The sequence below is a fragment of the Myotis nattereri genome (assembly GCF_964212035.1).
Source record: "Myotis nattereri genome assembly, chromosome: 14".
Classification (NCBI taxonomy): Eukaryota; Metazoa; Chordata; class Mammalia; order Chiroptera; family Vespertilionidae; genus Myotis; species Myotis nattereri.
In genome coordinates, this window is record NC_138089.1 from 20,237,168 (window position 1) to 20,257,157 (window position 19,990).

The following is a 19,990-nucleotide window of genomic DNA, read 5'->3' on the forward strand; positions in this document are numbered from 1 at the left end:
TAAAGCCCTCCCATGCCCTTTCATTAACTGGAGGTAATATCACTGTGGTCACCAGGGAAATACTCAGAAGATGAAAAAGTATAGAAAAGAAAGACTCTCACCTCTTTGGCCATCATAAAAACTTGTCATGATACAACATGGATATTTTAAGTGAAAGATGAATGTCCCAAAGGATGTGGCACAGTGTAGTCAGAATTCTTGAACTCGAAGGGTGGAGGGCTGGCATCAGTGTGTACCGTGCCATTTCTCCACAGGTTCATACACAAGTCACCATCCCCTGTCCCCAGTTCATAAGGAACATGAGAAGGCTCCCAAGCTGCCATTTAGGGGATTTGACCTGAACTAGAAAGACTAGTGAGGATTGCCAAGCCTGGAATCAGATCATTTCACCCACGTGTTTTCCAGTTTGGGGCTATTATGAATAAAGCTGCTATGAATATTTGTGTACAGGTTTTTGTGTTCACATAAATTTTCATTTCTCAGATAAATGCCCAATAGTGCAAATGCTGGGTCATATCCTAATTGCATGTCTAGTTTTATAAGAAACTGCCAAATGTTTTCTAGAGTAGCTGCATTGTTTTACATGCCCATCAGCAACGTAGGGTGTGAGTGAGCCAATTTCTCTACATGTCACCAGCATTTATTGTTTTTCATTATTTTTAGTCTTTTATTCTAGTCATTCTAATAGGTGTGTAATGATATCTCATTGTGATTTTAATTTGTATTTCTCTAGCGGCTAATGATATTGAATAACTTTTCAGGTACTTAATTATTATCTCTATGTCCCTTTCCAGTAAAATATCCCTTCATGTCCTTTGTCCATTTTCTAATTGGATTATTTGTTTTTTGAGAGTTATTTATACGGTCTCTATTTACTCATTCTTTATCAAATACGTGATTTGGGAGAAGAAATTTGCAAATCACATACCTTTTCATCCTTTCAAACAGGGTCTTTCGCACTGCATACTTTTCTTCTTATTTTGATGAGATTCATTATGTCACATTTTTCTTTCATGGATTGTTTGGTGTCAAGCCTAATAACTCTCTGTCCAGCTATAGAGCCCAAAGGTTGTCTCCCACATTTTTTTTTCAGACAGTGTCATGGTTTTATATTTCACATTTAAGTCTTTGACCCGTTTGAATTATATTTTGTTTAAATTGTGAGGTGTGAGTCAAGATTAAGGTTGTTTTGTTTTCTTTATTTTGTGTGTGTGCATGTGTTCGTGTGTGTGTGTGTATGTATGATTGGATTTCCATAGCTTGTAGTTTTTGAGTACTTGGCCCAATTCTTCTAAGTTCTCAAAATCATGAGTATAAAGTTGTTTGTAATGTCCTTGTATTGTTTTTAATAATTGCAGTATCTTCACCAGTCTTGCTAGAGGTTTATCAGTTTTATTGATTTATTTTTGAAGAACCAGGTTTTATTGCCATTGATTTTTCTCTACTGTTAACCTGGTTCAATTTAATTGGTTCTGCTTTTATTATTTTTTTCTTCCTGTTTGCTTTGGGTTTATTTTTCTTTCTTTTTCTAGTTTATTGTGTTAGACAGTTAGATTATTAATTTGAGGCTTTCCTCTTTCTTATGCAGGACTTTAGTGCTACAAATTTCCCTCTAAAATCTGTAACAGCTTTGTCCCACACATTTTGATATGTCTTTTCATTTTCATATATATATATATATATATATATATATATATATATATAATTTCCTTCAATACTTCCTCATTGAGCCATGGATTATTTAGAAGTGTGCTCCATTTATAAGTGTTTGAATATTTTTCTGACATCACTCTGTTATAGATTTCTATTTGATTCCATTATTATCAGAAAAGATACTCAGTATGATGTAAACTCTTTTATAGTTGTTAAGGTTTGTATTATGACCCAAGATATGTTTTACCTTGGCTAATGTTCCATGGGTACTTGAAAAGAATATGCATGCTGCTATTGGAGAATAAAGTATTCTATATATGTTATTCATATCTTATTGGTTGATAATTTTGTTTAGTTCTTCTCTATCCTTGCTGATTTCAGTTTAGTAATATATCAATTAAAGACTGTGAAGTGTACAAGTCCCCACTGTAACTGTAGGTTTTTCTTTTTAAAATTTTTTATTTATTGATTTTAGAGAGCTAGAGAAGAACATTGATTTGTTGTTCCACTTATTTATGTATTCATTGGTTGATGCTTATATGTGCCCTGAACTGGGATTGAACCTGCAACTTTGGCATATCAGGATGATGCTCTAACCAATTGAGCTACCTGACCAGGGCTAACTTTAAGTTTTTCTATTTCTACCCCAAGCTGTATTAATTTTTTAAAAATTATTTTTCAATTACAGTTGACATACAACATTATATTAGTTTTGAGTATGTAGCATAGTGTTTGGAGATATATATATATATATATATATATATATATATATATATATATATTACAAAGTAATTATCCCAATAAGTCTAGTACCCATCTGACAGCATACATAGTTATTACAATATTATTGACTATATTCCCTATGCTATACTTTATATTCCTGTGACTATTTCTATAACTGGCAATTTGTATTTCTTAATCCCTTTCACCTTTTTTGTGCATTCCCTAAACCCTCTCCCATTTGGTGACCATCAATTTGTTCTCTCTATGAATCTGATATTTTGTTTTCTTAATTGTTTTGTTTTTTAGATTTCACAGATAATCAAAAAGCATGTGGTAACTGCTTTATCTATCTGACATATCATTTAGCATAATATCCTTTACGTCCATCCATATTGTCACAGATCATGAGACTACATTCTTTTTATGGTTGAATTATAATATTCCCTGTATAGATATATACCACATCTTGTTTTCCATTCACCTATCAATGGACACTTAGGCAATAATACATGTATGAGGGGTTAAAATCCAAAAATATATAATAAAATTATAAACTTAACAACAACAAAAACAATCTGGTTAAAAAATGGGCAAAGGACCTGAGTAGACATTTCTTCAAAGAGGTCATACAGATGGCCAATAGACATATAAAAAGATGCTCAATATCACTAATCAACAGCTCTGTTAATTTTTGCTTCATGTGTTTTAAAACTCTGCAGTTTAGTCCAAACACCTTTAGAATAGTTATGTCTGCCTGGTGGATTAATCCTTTTATCATTCTGTATTTTCCCTCACTGTCTCTAATAATTTTTTTTGTTCTGAAGATGACGTCATCTGAAGTTAAGATAGTCACCCTTATTAATGTTCGCACTGTATACCTTCTTCCATCCTTTTACTTTCAACATACCCATGTCCTTGTTTTTCAAGTGAATTGGTTGGATCATTTTTTATCTACTTGGCCAATCTCTATCCTTTAAATGGTGTGTTTATGTGAAAGATAATTAGCTAAGGCTTAAGGCTGCCAATTTATGTCTTTTTCCTCCTCATTTCCTCTGAATCTCATCCCTGTTTCTCTTTTCTAAATTCCTATGAGTTGCTTTACAAGAATACCCATCTTTTCTGCTTTCTTTATAGTTGCTCTAGTTATTAAAAATATGTAACTGTCCCAATCTACTGGTATCAGCATGTATCAATCCTATAAAAATGTAGAAATTAGATTCCTTCACCCTCCATACTTTAAAAATATAATTATTTAAATTTTGCTTCAACTATCAATTATGATTTAAGAATCTCCTGAGAATTATGAAAGTCTATTATACTTACTCCTATTTTTACCCATTCCAATATTCTTTCCTTTCTGCAGTTTCAATTCTTTTCTTATTATTTCCTTTATGTTTGGAGAACTTCTCTAGCCATTCTTTAAGTGTTGATTTGCTGATAACAAATTCTCATAGCTTTCAGTCATCTGAGAATGTCTTCATTTCCCCTTCATTCATAAAATATATTTTCACTGAATACAGAATCCCGAGTTGACAGTTCTTTCCTTTCAGTATTTGAAGAATACTATGCCACTTCCTTCTCTTCTCCATGATTTCACGTGAGAAATTTAGTATCATTCAAATGAGTAATTTGAGTAACACGTCTTTTCTCTCTGGCTGTTATCAAGTTTTTTCCCTTTGTCTAATTGTATTTAATTATCATATGTCTTGCCATTGACTTACTTGGGTTTATCCTATTTGGAATTTGCTTAGCCTCTTGAATGTATATGTTTATGCTTTTTATTAATTTGGAGTTTTCAGTCAATACATCTTCAAACATCTATCAAGTTCTACTTTCATGACCTGGCTGCTTGCCCTTTCGTTATTGTCCACGTGTCCCTGGGACTCAGTTCATTCCAGTCCGTTTTCTCTCTGCTGTTCAGATTGGTTAATTTCTATTGATCTATCCTAATGTTCAATGATTTTACCTGCTGTCATCTCCACTCTACTGGTGAGCTGATCCAGGTAGCTTTTTATTTTGGTAACTGTATATTTCAGTTCTATAATTTCCACTGAGTTCTTTTTTATCACTTCTATTTCTTTGAAGAGATGTTTTATTTCTTTGCTTGCTTCAAGAGAATTCCTAACTGCTTGTTGAAGCAACTGATAATTTCAACATCTGATTCATGTCAATATTAGCTTATGTTGATGTCTCTTCTCACTCATATTATGATTTTTCTAGTTCTTGGATGACAAGGAATGTTTTTTTGCATTCTGAGCATTTAGACTATCCTATCTAATAAAAGAGAAACATGGTAATTGGCGTACGACTGCTACCCTTCCCATTGGCTAATCAGGGCAATATGCAAATTAACTGTCAGCCAAGATGGCGGCCGGCAGACAGGCAGCTTGAAACTAACATGAGGCTTGCTTGCTTCAGTGACAGAGGACTCCAACGTTCCCCACCTGCTGCTGCAGGCCTCTGAGCTGCAACTCTAAGCAACTATGTAACAAATATAGAAGCTAAACAAAACCCCAGAAACCTGCTTTAGTCCCGGGCTTCAGCCAGCAGAATCGCAACATTGTAAGCAAAGGCCAGAAACCTACTTTCAGCAGCGGAGGCCTAAGAGCTGGAGCCAAGCCTCAAAGCTAAAGCTGGCCCAGAATAAAAAGAAAAAAGAAAAAAAGGAGCAGTTGGGAGCTTCAGTCACCCCCAGACTGAAAACAGCCCTCAGCCCCTCACCCAGACTGGCCAGGCACCCCAGTGGGAACCCCACCCTGAAGGATGTGTGACCAGCTACAAACAGCCATCATCCCCTCACCCAGGCGGGCCAGGCACCCCAGTGGGGACCCCCGCCCTGATCCAGGACACCCTTCAGGGCAAACCAGCCAGCACCCACCCGTGCACCAGGCCTCTACCCTATATAGTAAAAGGGTAATATGCCTCCCAGCACCAGGATCAGCAGAGTCGCGAGGCCTCCCGGCACCGGGATCAGCATGACAGGGGGCAGAGCACAAACCCCCTGATCGCCCTGCGGCTCTGTGTGTGACAGCGGGTGGGGCCACAACCTCCCTATCCACCCTGCTCTGCTTGTGACAGGGGAAGGCGCCCCAACCCCCTGATCAGCCCTGCTCTGTGCCTGATAGGGGGAGTTCCCCAACCCCCTGATCGCCCTGCAGCTCTGTGTGTGACAGGGTGCGGCGCCCCAACCCCCCCTCCCCCCCACGGGCCCTGCTCTGTGTGTGACCGGGTAGAGCCATAACCTCCCCATTGGCCCTGCCCTGAGTGTGAGAGTGGCGGCGCCCCAACCCCCTGATTGGCCCTGCTCTGTGAGTGACAGGGGGCGGTGCCCCAACCCCCTGATTGGCCCTGCTCTGTGCGTGACAGGGGGTGGCGCCTCAACTTCCCCATCGACCCTGCCTTGAGTGTGACAGGGGACGGTGCCCCAACCCCCCAATCAGCCCTACCCTGAGCGTGACTGAGGGTGGCATCACAACCTCCTGATCGCCCTCCTCTGTGCATGACAGGGGGCGGCACCCCAACTCCCCAATCGGCCCTGCTCTGATCCCGACCAGGGGCTGCACCTAGGGATTGGGCCTGCCCTCTGCCACCCGGGAGCAGGCCTAAGCCAGCAGGGCGTTATCTCCCGAGGGGTCCCAGACTGTGAGAGGGCACAGGCTGGGCTGAGGGACCCCCCTCCCCCCCGAGTGCACAAATTTTTGTGCACTGGGCCTCTAGTATATTATAAGACTCAGTATTATTTCATCATTTTTAACATTTTGTCTCTGTTGAAGTGTAGCACAAAACCATGTGGGTATCAGTGGGATGGAAAGTCAACTCTCTGTTCAGCCCCACTGAAGCTATGGAGAGTTGTCTAGAGTTGTACCATTGGTGTTTGGCTGAAATAGGAAAGGTGTTGTCTCAAAGGTTTTCTTGGATACACCACCTTTCTCCTGGTCATTTAGTTTTTCTTGAAACTTGTGTGTGTGTGTGTGTGTGTGTGTGTGTGTGTCTATTGCTGGTTCAGGAGGGCGTCATCTGGATTGCTCTATTCGGGTCATATGGGAATCAATATGGAAATCCAGGGAGCTCACCTCCATGTCATTAGATTAGGTCATGTACAGGGATTTCTATTTGTAAGGGGGAAAGTCTAATTGAAATGTGGTTACTCCATACTGGCAGAATCAGAGTCTGGATTAATTTTTATATTCAAAACTACTCCCGTCTTCAATACCCATACAATCAAAGAGAATTTTAAATAAATTTTTAGCCCACCTTCTCTAACAAGTTTTTCAATCATAAGACTTTGTGCCTCCAAATATCAAACTGGCTCTGTTCATTGGGAAGTTACCTAAAGAAAGGCCTTAATCGTTTGAAGCATCTTTCTTAAAAATATATTTTTATTGATTTCAGAAAGGAAGAGAGAGAGAGAGAGAGAGAGAGAGAGAGAGAGAGAGAGAGAGAGAAACATCAATGATGAGAGAGAATCATTGATCAGCTGCCTCCTGCACAGACCACTCTGGGAACTGAGCCTGCAACCTGGGCATGTCCCCTGACCGGGAATCAAACAATGACCTCCTGGTTCATAGGTGGTTCAATAACTGAACCACGCTGGCCGGGCTGAAGCATCTATTCTATTTAATGTCAAAAGCACCATCACTGGACACCTATCTGAGGTTTGGAAATATTCCAATGCTGCTATATTGGGGAAGGGATGTAACCAGACCCAGGCAAAGACCAAACAAAGGGAAAGTCCCTAGGAAAATTTGCTTGTAGGTTTATGTCATTTTTTCCTACGATAGCCTAGAAAATGGCCATAAACCAACATTCCCTAGATACACTTGTTCTTTGATCTACAATGTACCTGCTCCTCTCTCCTAAGAACAAAGCTTGCTATGGTATTTCTTCCCCTTCAAACTGAAGCTTGGGTGTCAATTCTGGTATGTTTTCCTTCTCACCTGTGTTCTAAATCCTCTGTCCTTCACTTCCGCAGAGATGCCCAACCGGGTGCTTCTACCCCCTGCATCTTAGCACCAGTGTCACTCCCATTTGGGCCAGGGGGTCTCCCCGCCCATGCACAGTGCCTCACAGAGGCCTACCTTGGCCACTGTCCTCGGCCACCTCATAGGTCTGCACTCCAGGGCAGGTGCATCATTTTATTGTATCTATCTGGCAGTTACAACAAAACAAATGTGAGCAACAGCAGCTATGAGTCCCAGGAGGTATGACATTGTTGTCGTCGCAACAGCCTAAATTGTCACCTGGCCCTGTAGGAGTAGTATTGGTAGCAGTGGTGGTTGTACTAACTTAAAGATGGCCAAAAGGAAATATTTATTTTTATATAAATCTATTCTGGCTGTTTTCCTAGGATGCTCCAACTGGAAGGTGAACTTCTACCTCATTTCTTAAGGTACTCCTTTAACCTGTCTTCCTTTTGTTCCATAATATTTAGGGGGCAGGCAATACTTGGAGCATTAAAGATACAGCAGAGAGCAAACATCATCTCTATCCTTGTTAAGTTTACCTTCTAACCTGGGAGACAAGTTACCCCAATAGCTACCTCAACACTTATTTAATCAATTATATTAAAAGCAATAATAATATACCAAGTGACTTAAATTTTCTTTAAAATCTCAGCAACAGTCATATTTTTTCAGTGGTGTCAACCCAGGTGCCAAGCACAACAGAGGATGTGCTTAGAGCAAGAGAAAGAGAAAACCTGTGCAATTGTTTCGGCATTAGCAAGCATCTGAAATCCATGCGATCATTGTATTGCCATGTTTTCCTCCTGCCTCTTCCTAAATGTTCACACACAAGGGTTCTGAGGCCCGCAATGAAAGAGCAGAGCATTTGATGAGTTTCTAAAGGTTAAGACATAATTATTTTAAGTGATGATGTGCCCGCCCAGCAGCAGGCCTTACCTCCTTGTTCGTCCTGTCGGCTTGCACCAACGTTCCATTCAGGCAAGGTTCCACGTAGTGAAGCTCCTCGTTATACTGCAGAGGGAAGAAACAGCCAAGAGGAAACAATTAAGCATTTAAAGGGTCCAATGTAATAATTTAAGGCTACAAATGTACCAACAGAAAAGCAGCATGATCACAGGCTCAATTCATTCACCTAAGGTGGCTTTTCCAATTGGTGACCCTGGAGAAATCATGCTTATGTGCCAAAGATGGCCTTGATTCTTTTCTAGTTTGAAGAAGAAACTTCTCGAGACTTGTTGGTCTGGCAGTGTTCAGGATGTACAGAGTTAAATGATAATCCTTCAGGGGTAGCTCCAGATATGGGGGCTCTCTGGGCATGGCTGACAGCACACGGCCCATGTGGGATCGAAAGGGCGTCCCAGACTTGGGCGAATAGACCTGCATGCAGCTCCTGCCTTTGGCCTCATGGAGCCAGGGAAGCACGTGTGGGTCACAGGAGTATGAGGCCAGAATAGAGGAGAGGCCTTGATGTTCCCTGGGCACTCGGGGGGCTGCGCAGGTGTTGGCCACGACATTACTCATGCACAGTGACACCACCTTCAACACAGGCCAATGCCTGCCTTCCAATCATGATTGATCCCAGAATACACAGAATAAGACCATTTGATTTTGTCCAAAGCTCACAACTAGGAAGTTAAAATGTGAGTGTCCTCTTCATTTCTCTTATCCAGCATAATTCTCTGCACTGTAGCTAGACTTGTCCTTCCAAACTATAAACCGGACTATGTCATCTCCCATCAACCCCATTCACAGCTCCCACTGCTCTTCAGATGAACCTACCCAGGCCTTGGCAAGGCTCTGGACCCTGGCATCTGCTGACCTCCCTAGCACCTTAACTCAGTAGTCCTCCCCCATGAACTCAGCACAGCCAGCCCTAATCCCCTCACTCTGGCATCTGCTGGCTAACTCCTGCTCATCCTCCAGCTCAGCTCATTCCTGCCTCCACTGTAGCCCCTCTCCTGAATCCTCCCAAGTCCTAGTTACCTGGTGCCTGGTTCCCTCACCACAAGGTGGGGCCACATTGCAAGAATCCATGTCTGATTTCTGTGTGTTCCCTGTAACAGCACAGGGCTGAGCCCGCAGCAGGTGCCCAGGAACAATTTGTTCAATGAGAGTGTCAGGGCACTTCTTCCTGGACCGAAGACCTAGCCCGGCTTCCTGAGGGAAGGAATGAGAACCATCTCACAGGCCCAGATCTCATGCAAAGTCTGGCTAAGGAGTTTGGACTTTAAGCTTGAGGGCACAGAGGGCCATGGAGGACTGTGAGCAGGGGCGTGAGGGAAATAAAGCGATGAGCCTGGGACAACTGCTCTGGACACACTGCAGAGATGACTCAAGAGGACCAGACCAGCAGCTGCTGCCACAGCTATGGAGACTCATCGGGTTCCACGTGCTAATAAGGTGCTTATAAGCAAGTCGGAGTAGTGATCATACTAACACTTCATCTAGACACAGGCTAGACTTCATCCACACGACATTTCAGCCTCATGTGGGAAGCCCTTCCAATTGCTTTCCCTTCACAGATAGGGAAACTGGGGCAGAGCAAGGATGACCAACTTGTTCGAAGTCATACATAAGGGGTGGAGTCCAGATTCAATCCCAGATAGTCTAACGGTTACTGTTAGACTCTAACCCAGGGGTCCTCAAACTACGGCCCGCGGGCCACATGCAAATACAAATATTGTATTTGTTCCCGTTTTGTTTTTTTACTTCAAAATAAGATATGTGCAGTGTGCATAGGAATTTGTTCATAGTTTTTTTTTAAACTATAGTCCGGCCCTCCAACAGTCTGAGGGACAGTGAACTGGCCCCCGGTTTAAAAAGTCTGAGGACCCCTGCTCTAACCTCACAGTCTCTGACTTCAGGACGACCACGCCCCCAGTGCCTCCTCTCTGATCCCCAACCCTCTATGTTTATCACCAATCTGGCTTTTGCTCCTTCTTTAACCTTTGTTCTTAGTGTAGACATACAAAAGCATTTGAAAAAGTATAGCTCCACGGTCTTAGAGCTTAGATATCTTCTGGTGAAGGATGGAGGAAAAAATACATTCATGCAGTTCTGAAATGCGCCATTGACAAATGGGAGCGTAACATTTCATGACCAAACAGAACATCATCTCAGGATCCGTAAAGAGAGTGCACAGTCCAACCTGAAGAAGAACTTCCCCAAAGTTTTCAGTTCATATTGGACTGAAGAGAATAAAACAGCCCTCCCCGCTGCCTCTACCCCCGCTGTTGACTGATTTGGTTCAGGGTGACAATATGTCTATTCCTAAAGCCTAAAGCATAACAGTCTGAACCAATCACAGCTATCCAGACCCCTCTGCTGGATGCATGCCTACATAGCCTATCTTGCTGCGAGGGTTGGTCAAGTGACTCATTTTCAGCCAATGAAACTTGAAGGAGTAGTTTTCTGGGCAGTTTCAATGAATTATTTTCTCCTCTATACCCATGCCTTCTTTTGCACTTGGGATGCTCTTATGCAGTTGCAAGTCATTTTGTAACCATGAGGGGACAAGATGAAAAGTGGAGAGCGAAGTTCAAGGAAGACAGAGTGGGAAGGAAGCCAGTGTGGGTCCCTGAGGATACTGCTGAGCCACTACCGCTGCCGGCCCTCAGGCTCTCCCCTGAGAATAGGAGATACCTAGATGCTGCAGCAGCCTTCAGTCAGTTGTTTAATAACCTGCAGCCAAAAACTTTCCAACTCCACTTCCCAGATAAATGTAAACACTTCATCTGTGTTCTGCCTAATACACACTCTCAAAGTTGATTCTTGTGGTGTACACTCTGAGCTGGGAGTCAGGATACACATCCAGTTCCCACCTCTGCCATGTACTCACTGTGTGGCCTTGGGAAAGTCACTAAACCTCTCTGATCCCGGATTCTTATGCATTAGAAGGTGCTAATTCATCTTCTGTTTATCCTCCAGGGGTCCCTGTGAGGATCCAATGAGGCAACAGACCTGAAACTGCTTTGCTAATGCAAAGGTCTGTGCCTGTGGGGGGCCGCGGAGAGGACTTAAAAGTAAAGAAGACCAAGAAGTTCTCGCCCTCATCAGGGAGGAACATGTGCAGTAATCAAAACCATGCTTGCCTTCGCTGTGTGAGCTGGGGCCACAGTGGAGGAATCTGCTCTTCTGAACCCCCGCCAGCTTGTTAGTGGCATCATCCAAGCTTGCAGTTGACTAATTTCCCTTGACTGCATCAGGATAAAGCTCCACTGAGCAATCTGGTCTGCAGCACCAAAGGGAGCTGGCTCAGCCGTGTGAAGGAACGGTGCACCCCAGGCAGCTGTGCCAGGGGGCCCGCTGGCTGTGCAAGCTCACCACGCTACCCCAGAGCTCCTCCAGGGGACACCAAGGGTGTCCTGCCTGTGGAGCTGCTTCCAAGCTCCCAGCTGCTCCCTTTCACTTCTGCGTTTGTATGGATGTTCCCTACATTTCTTCTCTGTGATGTGGGATGGCCATATTAATTCACTACTCCAGACCTGGGCACCTCGGCGCTATGAATGGTTCTCCTGCATCCTTACTTAAACAACCAGATAGCAATAGTCTAAGGAAGAAAGGATGCAAGTGCACATGGTCACTGGCAACACGGAGTCTGCTTCTGTCATTTGCTTTTTTGCCTTCCCACTGCCAGGATTGAACCTAAAGAGAAACTCGACCAATCCCTTTCCCCCCAAAGCTGTACATTGTTCCTCAAATTTCTGGGACATGGGTAGAGTCGCTTAGCAGAATAGCAGGGGGACCAAGCAACCCTGGAGATGGTCCAGCCAGCCCACCAACCACACTGTGAGGAGATGGACAAGCACTTTCTCCCCTTAAAGAGCTCAGAAACAGCCATATAGACACAGGGCCTCAGGCACTGCTGGTTTCCTTCTCCCGTCCTCTTGTCTGATTGGATCCCCTCCTCTTGTCTGATTGGATCCCCTCCTCTGATTCGCAAAGGCTAGGGCAGTAGGAACTAATGCAACTGAGGCAGACAGGTTGGGTTCAAATCCTGGCTCTGCCACACACTAACTGAGAGCCTTCGGGTTTGTGTTGGAGAAATTGGGGATTGAACCGAACCTCCCCCTGATCTCACTGTGAAGATGAAGTGAGATGATTCAGTAAAGACTCAACATAGAACCTGGCACATAGGAACAGAAAGAATGCGTCTGGCACACATGCACAGACAGAAAGAGACTACCTTTGTGACAGTGATGTGTGTTCCATGGAGACAAAGACCATGGTGTACCCGCCACGCCCTGCTGGCACTTGCTAAGTAGGAAGGGATGTGGGGGGTGATGGCAGTGGTCCACTCTGGGGAGCATCTCACAGAGCCCGGGCCTCCTCTGGAGAGCACAGACCCCACTATTGGAGAGAAGTGCTTCACCAGCAGGCACATGTGACTGTCTCAATCCCTGAGACAGAAATCACCCGGTGTGTGGCCACACGCTATCCCTCTCTGTGTCACCAATGAACCCTCTCGGTGACTCAGGTCTCTGACAGACCGAGAGCCAATACAGTGCAACCAACTCACTGCCCAATCCCCTTCCAGGAAGGCATTTGCCAGGGTACCAACCCTTTGTTCCTGTGTTTGCTCAATGAATATTAACGAAGCACCTGCTATGTGCCAGGGACATAAAATACTGGCTGAATTTCCCCATGATCATCACTGTGGAGTGATCATGAACCACTTTTTTTCCCCCCTGCTTTCATCAGTAAAAGAATATGCTCATTACATCTGAAGATAATGTCTGCCTTTCTTTTCAGAATAAAATGTGCTTATCTGTGATGCTGCAGTGATCCATCCAAAAACAAAAGCAGGCTTGAGATAAACCCCTGATCTCCTTCAGTCTCGGACTACATCCCACCAGTCTCTTCTCGCAGGAACTGTGCCTCCCTCTCCTTTGTGCAGCCACCACTCTCTACCCTCTGACACATCACCATCCTTTACCTTTCTGTTGCCCAATCTCTGTAAGCCTTCCCAACATCTCTCATTTTAAAGATACAGCCAACTCCTCAATGGGAATTTTAATGATGATCTCAAATAGGAAGGGCAAGTTTTAAGTTGCATTAAATGAATGGCCAGAACATTTTGGAGACAAAGAACCAATGAATAGGATTCCCCCACCAAGATTCAAGCAGCTCCAGCATCGGTGTGCTATCATGTTCCACGCTGATTTGTGTTGGTCACAGCTCAGAGGCCAGAGAATGGAGGACAGCTAACTGGGTTCTGGATGATTCTGAGGACGCTAAACCCTGCTTCATTTTGGAAGTTGGACTTGATCGATGAAAGCAATGGAGCTTTCAGGCCTAACAGATCATCAGTCGCCTAAAAAGGAGAATGAGCGAAGACCTGGGAAGGTGGAGACTTAAAGGGACCCTCTCAACGCTTCCTGTGCAGCTGAGACCACTTCCGCGTCCATTGTCTCCAAATGACATCCAGTTCCACGCTGTGGCTGACCACACTTGCTGGATCTGGGCTGACCCTCTCACTCCAGGCCCTTCTTTCCGTCACTCTCCCATCCACCTACTCTGCCTCCTACAGTCACCACGGCCACGCCTGCATCTCCTGGGATGGAAGAGGAGTTTCTACAACCTGCAGGCAGTGCTTTCCTCCTCCATGGTCCTTCCTCCTGCCCTGCCTCACTGCATATGTCTGGTTAATGGCTAACTCTTGTTCACTTAGTCATCACTTCGGCCAAGAAGCCATCACTGAATCTGCAGTTGGTTGCGTGCCCCAGCTCTGCTCTCTCAGCCTCCCTTGCTGCCCCTCTCAAGACTGCACTGACCACGCTACTGGGAGCACCTGCCCACTGGTGGTTCCCACATCAACCCTCACAAAACATCAATGCCCACTGCTTAACTGTTAGCACTCAACAGTGTTTGTAGAATGAATAAATAACCAGAACAAAGAAACAAGAAGCAAAGTTGTAGAGAAGTTTACTGACAGAAAAGAAGAACAAAGCCTAGAAAAAAAGTTGACATTGAGACAAGAAAAGAAAAAGAGAGGAGAAACTCTACCTTAAAAAAAAAAAACAGATAAATAAACAAGAAGGAAGTATGTGGGGATGTTTTGGAGAATCCCAAATTCCACAAAAATCCCACAGAATTAAAATGCTGGCATGCTCATATGACACGAGAAAACTGATGTGGAATTGCTGGAATGCCATTAAATACTTTTATGGTTTTATTGGTGCCCTTTTGATTAAATAACCTTCAGAATGAAAATGTGTAGGGATTATGTAACGAAGCAGATGAGCCCACAGTATTTTCACCAACACAAGGAATCCCAGGGAGCTTTTGCATTACAAAGCTTCTTGTATAATTTGAAACACAACTGGACATAATTAGTAGAATAGAACAAATGAGCACTGAAAGAAAATACCATCCTCATACTTTTAATACGGAATCGATTACTTTAAAAAGCAAATCCACAGCAGGCAACGCACTGGAGAGATGGTTTGAAAGAAAATTCTGCAAATTAAAACCAGGGCACAGAAAGTTCTGGGTTGAACTAACAAACGATGCTCTTCTCATAAACACGGGCTATAAAAGGCATTTAAGCAGATTTAACAATATCAGCTGGTTAATACTGTATTCATTTAATGCATGGCTTTAGAATCCTGTAAAATCATTTTTCAAATTTTAGCATCTGACAAAACAGAATTAGCACCCTCATTTCTATGATAATATTGTTCATTTAATGCATGGCTTGGAGTTCGACTTCAAAGTGAATCAGAAAAAGATGCCTTTTCTCTTGTCGGAAACATCTCTTCATGCACCAGTGGCTGGACCTTACATTTTAGCTTGGAATGCACAAAATCACTCTCACATTTCAACTGTCCTTTTATAATTCAATCATTTAGTTCATCAGTCTTAGGTAGATTCTGTAATACTCAGCCCATGAAAGCTAAAACCATTTTTAATGTCATCTTTTCATGAGTATTCTCTGGCAAGACCTGGATTGAAAACATCTCCAGATAATACAGATAATACAGAAGATGCACTTAGCAATGAACTTAATGCAAACATGCAAAGATGCCCGGAATGGCAAGGAAAGCCGCTTCCACCCTTTCAACCTTACTCCTCCTATCCTCACAATTGGCACTGAAAATCAAAGCGTGATGATGAATTAGGTTTGTACAAACAAATGCCCACAATGCACAAGGGCTTCCATCACTGAAAATAAAGACTGTTTTCTGTACTTTCACTGTAAAACACTGACATTCCTCCTCAAACATCTACCCGGCAAGCAAGAGAAAGCTGACAGTGCAATGAAGGATGAGATGATAATGTCCTCTTCCATAAATGAAACCCAGCCTGCAGAACAAGGAATTCAGACAGATTGGCAGGGCGTTCTCAAATTTTCAATGGAGCTTCAAACATTCACCCCCTTGCATGTACAAGAGCCTGCAGTGGGGGTCCCCTCTAGACAGAGGTAAGTGACTGTTTTAGACAGACGGAAGAAAAGCTTGCACCATATTACTGTAGCAATCGTGCTACTATGGAAACAGGAGAAGGTGATGGAGAAATCACAACCAACCACCGCCACAATTTGGCAAGGCCAAATTGGTAAAACACACTTCGGTTGGGAGAGACAGTTCAAGAGAATGAAAATAAAGATTTGTCAATTACCAACTGAATATTAAAAACCCTCAAAATGTTGGTGTTACCAACTGAATGTTTGTGTTCCCCTTAAATTCCTATGTTGAAGCCCCCTGATGTGGTGGCATTTGGAGATGGGGCCTTTGGGAAGTAATTAGGGTTAGAGGAGGTCATGGAGGTGGTCCCTCATGAGGGGAACATGCTCTTATAAGAAGAGACATGAGAGCTCGCTCTTTCTCCCCACAGCCCCCCAACACACACACACACACACACACACACACACACACACACACACACTTCTTCCCTGAGCACATACAGAGAAAAAGCCATGTGAGTACACAGGGAGAAGGTGGCAGTCTACAAACTAGAAAGGGAATCCTCACCAGAAATCAAACCCTGCCGGACCTTGATCTTGGACTTTCTAGCCTTTCGAACTGTGAGTAAATAACTTTCTGTTGTTTAAGCCACTCAGGCATATTTTGTTATGGAAGCTGGGGCTAACTAATACAGTTTCTAAGTGTGTAAACATTACATCCTACTCAGTGTATTCCAGCAATACTAACTATGGGCATGTCCTTTGGTATAGCAATTTCACATCTAGATTTTACTTAGTAGAAGCACAACCAACCCTGCAAAAATACGTGCAGGAGTCCATTCACAGTAGAAAAGAGATCAGTCACAGCATATGCCCAGCAAAGGGGATGGATTAAAAAGTTAATGTCAACTACAGGTGACAGAATGCCCTGCTTTGCAAATACACATGATTACAATATGAGTTATAAAGGCAAGTTGCTGAATATTCTATAAAATGTGATTTTATTTTTGTAGAAAAGTTATGTATATATGTTCATGTATGCAGAAAAATTTGAAAGAATATGTGCCAAATGAAAAGGGAATGGGAACATTTCTGAATTGTTTTAAAAATTTATATATATTGTCTATATTAAAAATAAATCAATATGGAAAAGTTATTGTTAAGTAGTGATTCGTTTTGTGATCTCAGGCTTTTGATATAAATCCACTAACATATTTGGTCCATTTCTTTATCCTTTAGGGAAGCAGAGTTCATGATTTTACTGTAGAGATTTCATGTAAAAATGTTCCGAGTATCTTTCTAGTTACTGAAATAATTATGTATATAGTCCTAATGCTGATCATTTATGTTGAAAACTAACAAAGAGATGTGTAGGGAGGATTAATGGGATTTCTAATAGATTTCTTTATATAACTGGACAATTTGGGGTAAAAAATAACTTTTTTTCTTAAGTGATCTATAATAACTGGCATGTCTACTTTTAATTATCTTAATCACCCTCTTTTCATTATTGAGTTGACACTGTGTGTGTATCTTAATGAATTTACAGAGATTATTTCAATCGATTGGTTTTGTTAACAGAACAATAAATTCTGACTGATAAGAATTCAGGATGTAATTAGTTAGCTCTTCTTATTATGCAAATTTCTGATACTTCTGTAATGAGTAATTAAAGATTAATAAGAAAGATAGTCCCGAATTAGCTGCTTCTTATCTGTAAATGCTTCAGGATGTGTGGGGATCAGGCTTCATTTGCATATTCTCAATGACTGGTAGTTAGACAACTTCTATCTTAAAGTCTCCTGGGGGGAAAAACCCTGCCCCCGGCCATGGAGTTTCACAGGAAGGTGGCTGAACCCTCAACTCCATCCTCTTCACTTCTGCTCAGGAAGTGGGAGGTCAAGCCAGACTGTTTCTGAGTCCTCACTGTGCCCCTTTCTCTGGGTAGTGATCTTAAGCCAGTCATTTCTACCTCTTGGTGCCTTTGTCTCCATGCCACTTAGCACAGAGCTGGGAGAGGATCCAATGATGGAATCCACATAAGACACTTAACAGGGGCTTGCACACAGTGGGCATGCTGTGGAAAGCAGCTGCTGGTATTATTCATTCCATAAATATTTAAACTCCTACTATTTGCCAGGCACTGTTCTAGGCACCAATGACAGTTTAATGAATGAACAAGACTAACCCCTACTTTCATGGAAGCTATGATTTTCTTTCTTTTCCCTTTCTTCTTTGGGGCTTTGTAAAATCTGAAGCTCTAAATCATGAGGCCCTGTGGTTGTGTCTTTTGCTCAGAGTCCCATCACAAGCACACACAGGCAGGAGGACACTCAGTCACGCCCTCTGCCTAGTGAATAAAAGAGGGTGTCATGCAGGAGGCTTCCAGAAGTAGGGCCCCTTGAGGACACATTCTGCTCAGGGGCGCCCAGCAGACAAGAGCAACAGCATTCGCACAGCACGATACACCGCTCTTCAAACAGCACCCTCCCACTGACCGTGGCCCCCTGTGCACTGGCCCAGGGAATCCGGGAGCACCCTGGAACCATGTGATTATATCGGCTTCACAGCTGGCTGGCGGATGACCAGACTCAGTGGTTTGCCCCCAGATGCACAACTGTTTGTGGCAGAACCGATTCAAAACTAAGTCCCAACTCCAAAGCCCAAGCTCCGTCCTGCTCACCATGCTGCCTCCCTGCCTGCTACACGCCCTCCACGTCCCAGATAGAGGTGATGAGGCCAGCCCAGGTGACCCACACAGGAACACCTGGGTAAGCTCTCCAGGAGAAGGACCAGGCTCACTGCGGCTACGCTCTTTGGGAAAGAGTGACAGGGACATAAAGGACCTGACAAGAATCACACCAGAGAACTGGGGAGGAGATGGAGATGCGCAGCTGAATCGGCTCTTGCCAGAGAGGACAGCACTGCCGGGCGTGGCTCCTGCATCTCCCACTTCCCAGTGCTGTGGCCTCAGCCCACTGACTGACACTCTCTCAATCCAAGCAGCTTTGTCTGAGAAAATGCCCAAACCACTCGGACCACCTAGAGTTGCTGTGAGCGACAAAGAGATGCAAATATGAAGAGTAAAGAAAATGGCACACAGTAGGCACTTAATAAGTGCCACTTTGGTTTCTGAAAATGAGATAAAGTGTTCTGTGAGTCTACGACTGCTCTTCACTTTTTCCTCATTTTATCATCACGATTGTTATCACTATCACTGTCATCAGGTCAATCCAGCTTAAAGTTAATTCCCACAGGAGAAGATCTAGCAGTTTAAGGAAAACCTTGCCAGCTCTAATTCTGCAGAGGCTGGCAACCCAGGAAACCCAACCTCCTGCTACCCTTCCAGCAGCAGCTGTCTGCGTGGTTAGGAGAGCAACTGCACTCACCAGCACCCCAGTCTCCCCGAGCCCCTCCAACCTCACCACTCACTGAGCTCACAGGGGACTAACCGGTCCTCATCCTGGGCATCTAACGCTCTACATACAAAAGCAATAAGACTGAACTGTTGCTACTAAAAGATCAAAGGAACCCGAAGTGCACATAAAGCACAAAGCAGCCGCACTCACAGCGATGATGTTGAAGAAGTCATCGTCCCCCAGTGTGTCCAGAATAGACGAGACCGTCTGCTTGGCGATGGTCAGGCGGAGACCTTTCATGCTGCCACTGACGTCAACTAAGATGACCACGTCCTTCGGAGAAGTCGCTGCCTGGATGTACCTAGGTCAGGGGAACACACAGGGAAACTGAATCTTGACCCTCTCTCCAAGTTTGCCTTTTAAAAACTAACTGAGAGGTTTGTCCATTTCCTACCATTTTCGGTTCCTGCAGTCAAAGGCAATGACTCCATTCTCATCTGGTTCCCATTTAATCCCTAGAAGAAAAATGGAGTTATAAGAAACCCAGAAACTTCAAATATTTATTCATAGCACTTCCAGGCTGCTCTGCTTTGCTGACTGAGTGGACAGGGTGAAAAATCACATGTGAAGACCAACCCTGGAGCTCATCACGTGCTCCGTCGCCCACTCTGGGAGGGTGCTGCGGAGCTGCCACAGGACAGCGATTAGCCTGAGTGCACTCCTGCCAAGGCCCGCTGGCGGTGGCACTGCCTTGAGTAAAGCTCTGTCCTTTGAGGAAGGACGGGCTGCAGCCCCTTCCATGGCTAAAGATAAAGTTAGCCAAGGTCGTTTCTCACTGTCCCTCAAATTGCTGGACGTGGGGCATCATTCACAGGTCTCTGGGCAAG

At 43.7% G+C, this 19,990-nt stretch overlaps 1 protein-coding gene across 2 annotated transcripts in view; it reads right to left on the reverse strand.

The window, feature by feature from the left end:
- The window catches only part of CACNA2D3 (calcium voltage-gated channel auxiliary subunit alpha2delta 3), a gene marked incomplete at its 5' end in the record, with an annotated part of 806,336 nt that overhangs the window by 420,644 nt on the left and 365,702 nt on the right, over nt 1–19,990 (reverse strand). For both annotated transcript variants that reach the window (XM_081105975.1, XM_081105974.1), the window contains 3 exons: nt 8,277–8,351; nt 19,314–19,464; nt 19,558–19,618. In XM_081105975.1, coding sequence (XP_080962101.1) covers nt 8,277–8,351; nt 19,314–19,464; nt 19,558–19,618 — 287 coding nt within the window. The remainder of the gene's footprint in view (nt 1–8,276; nt 8,352–19,313; nt 19,465–19,557; nt 19,619–19,990) is intronic.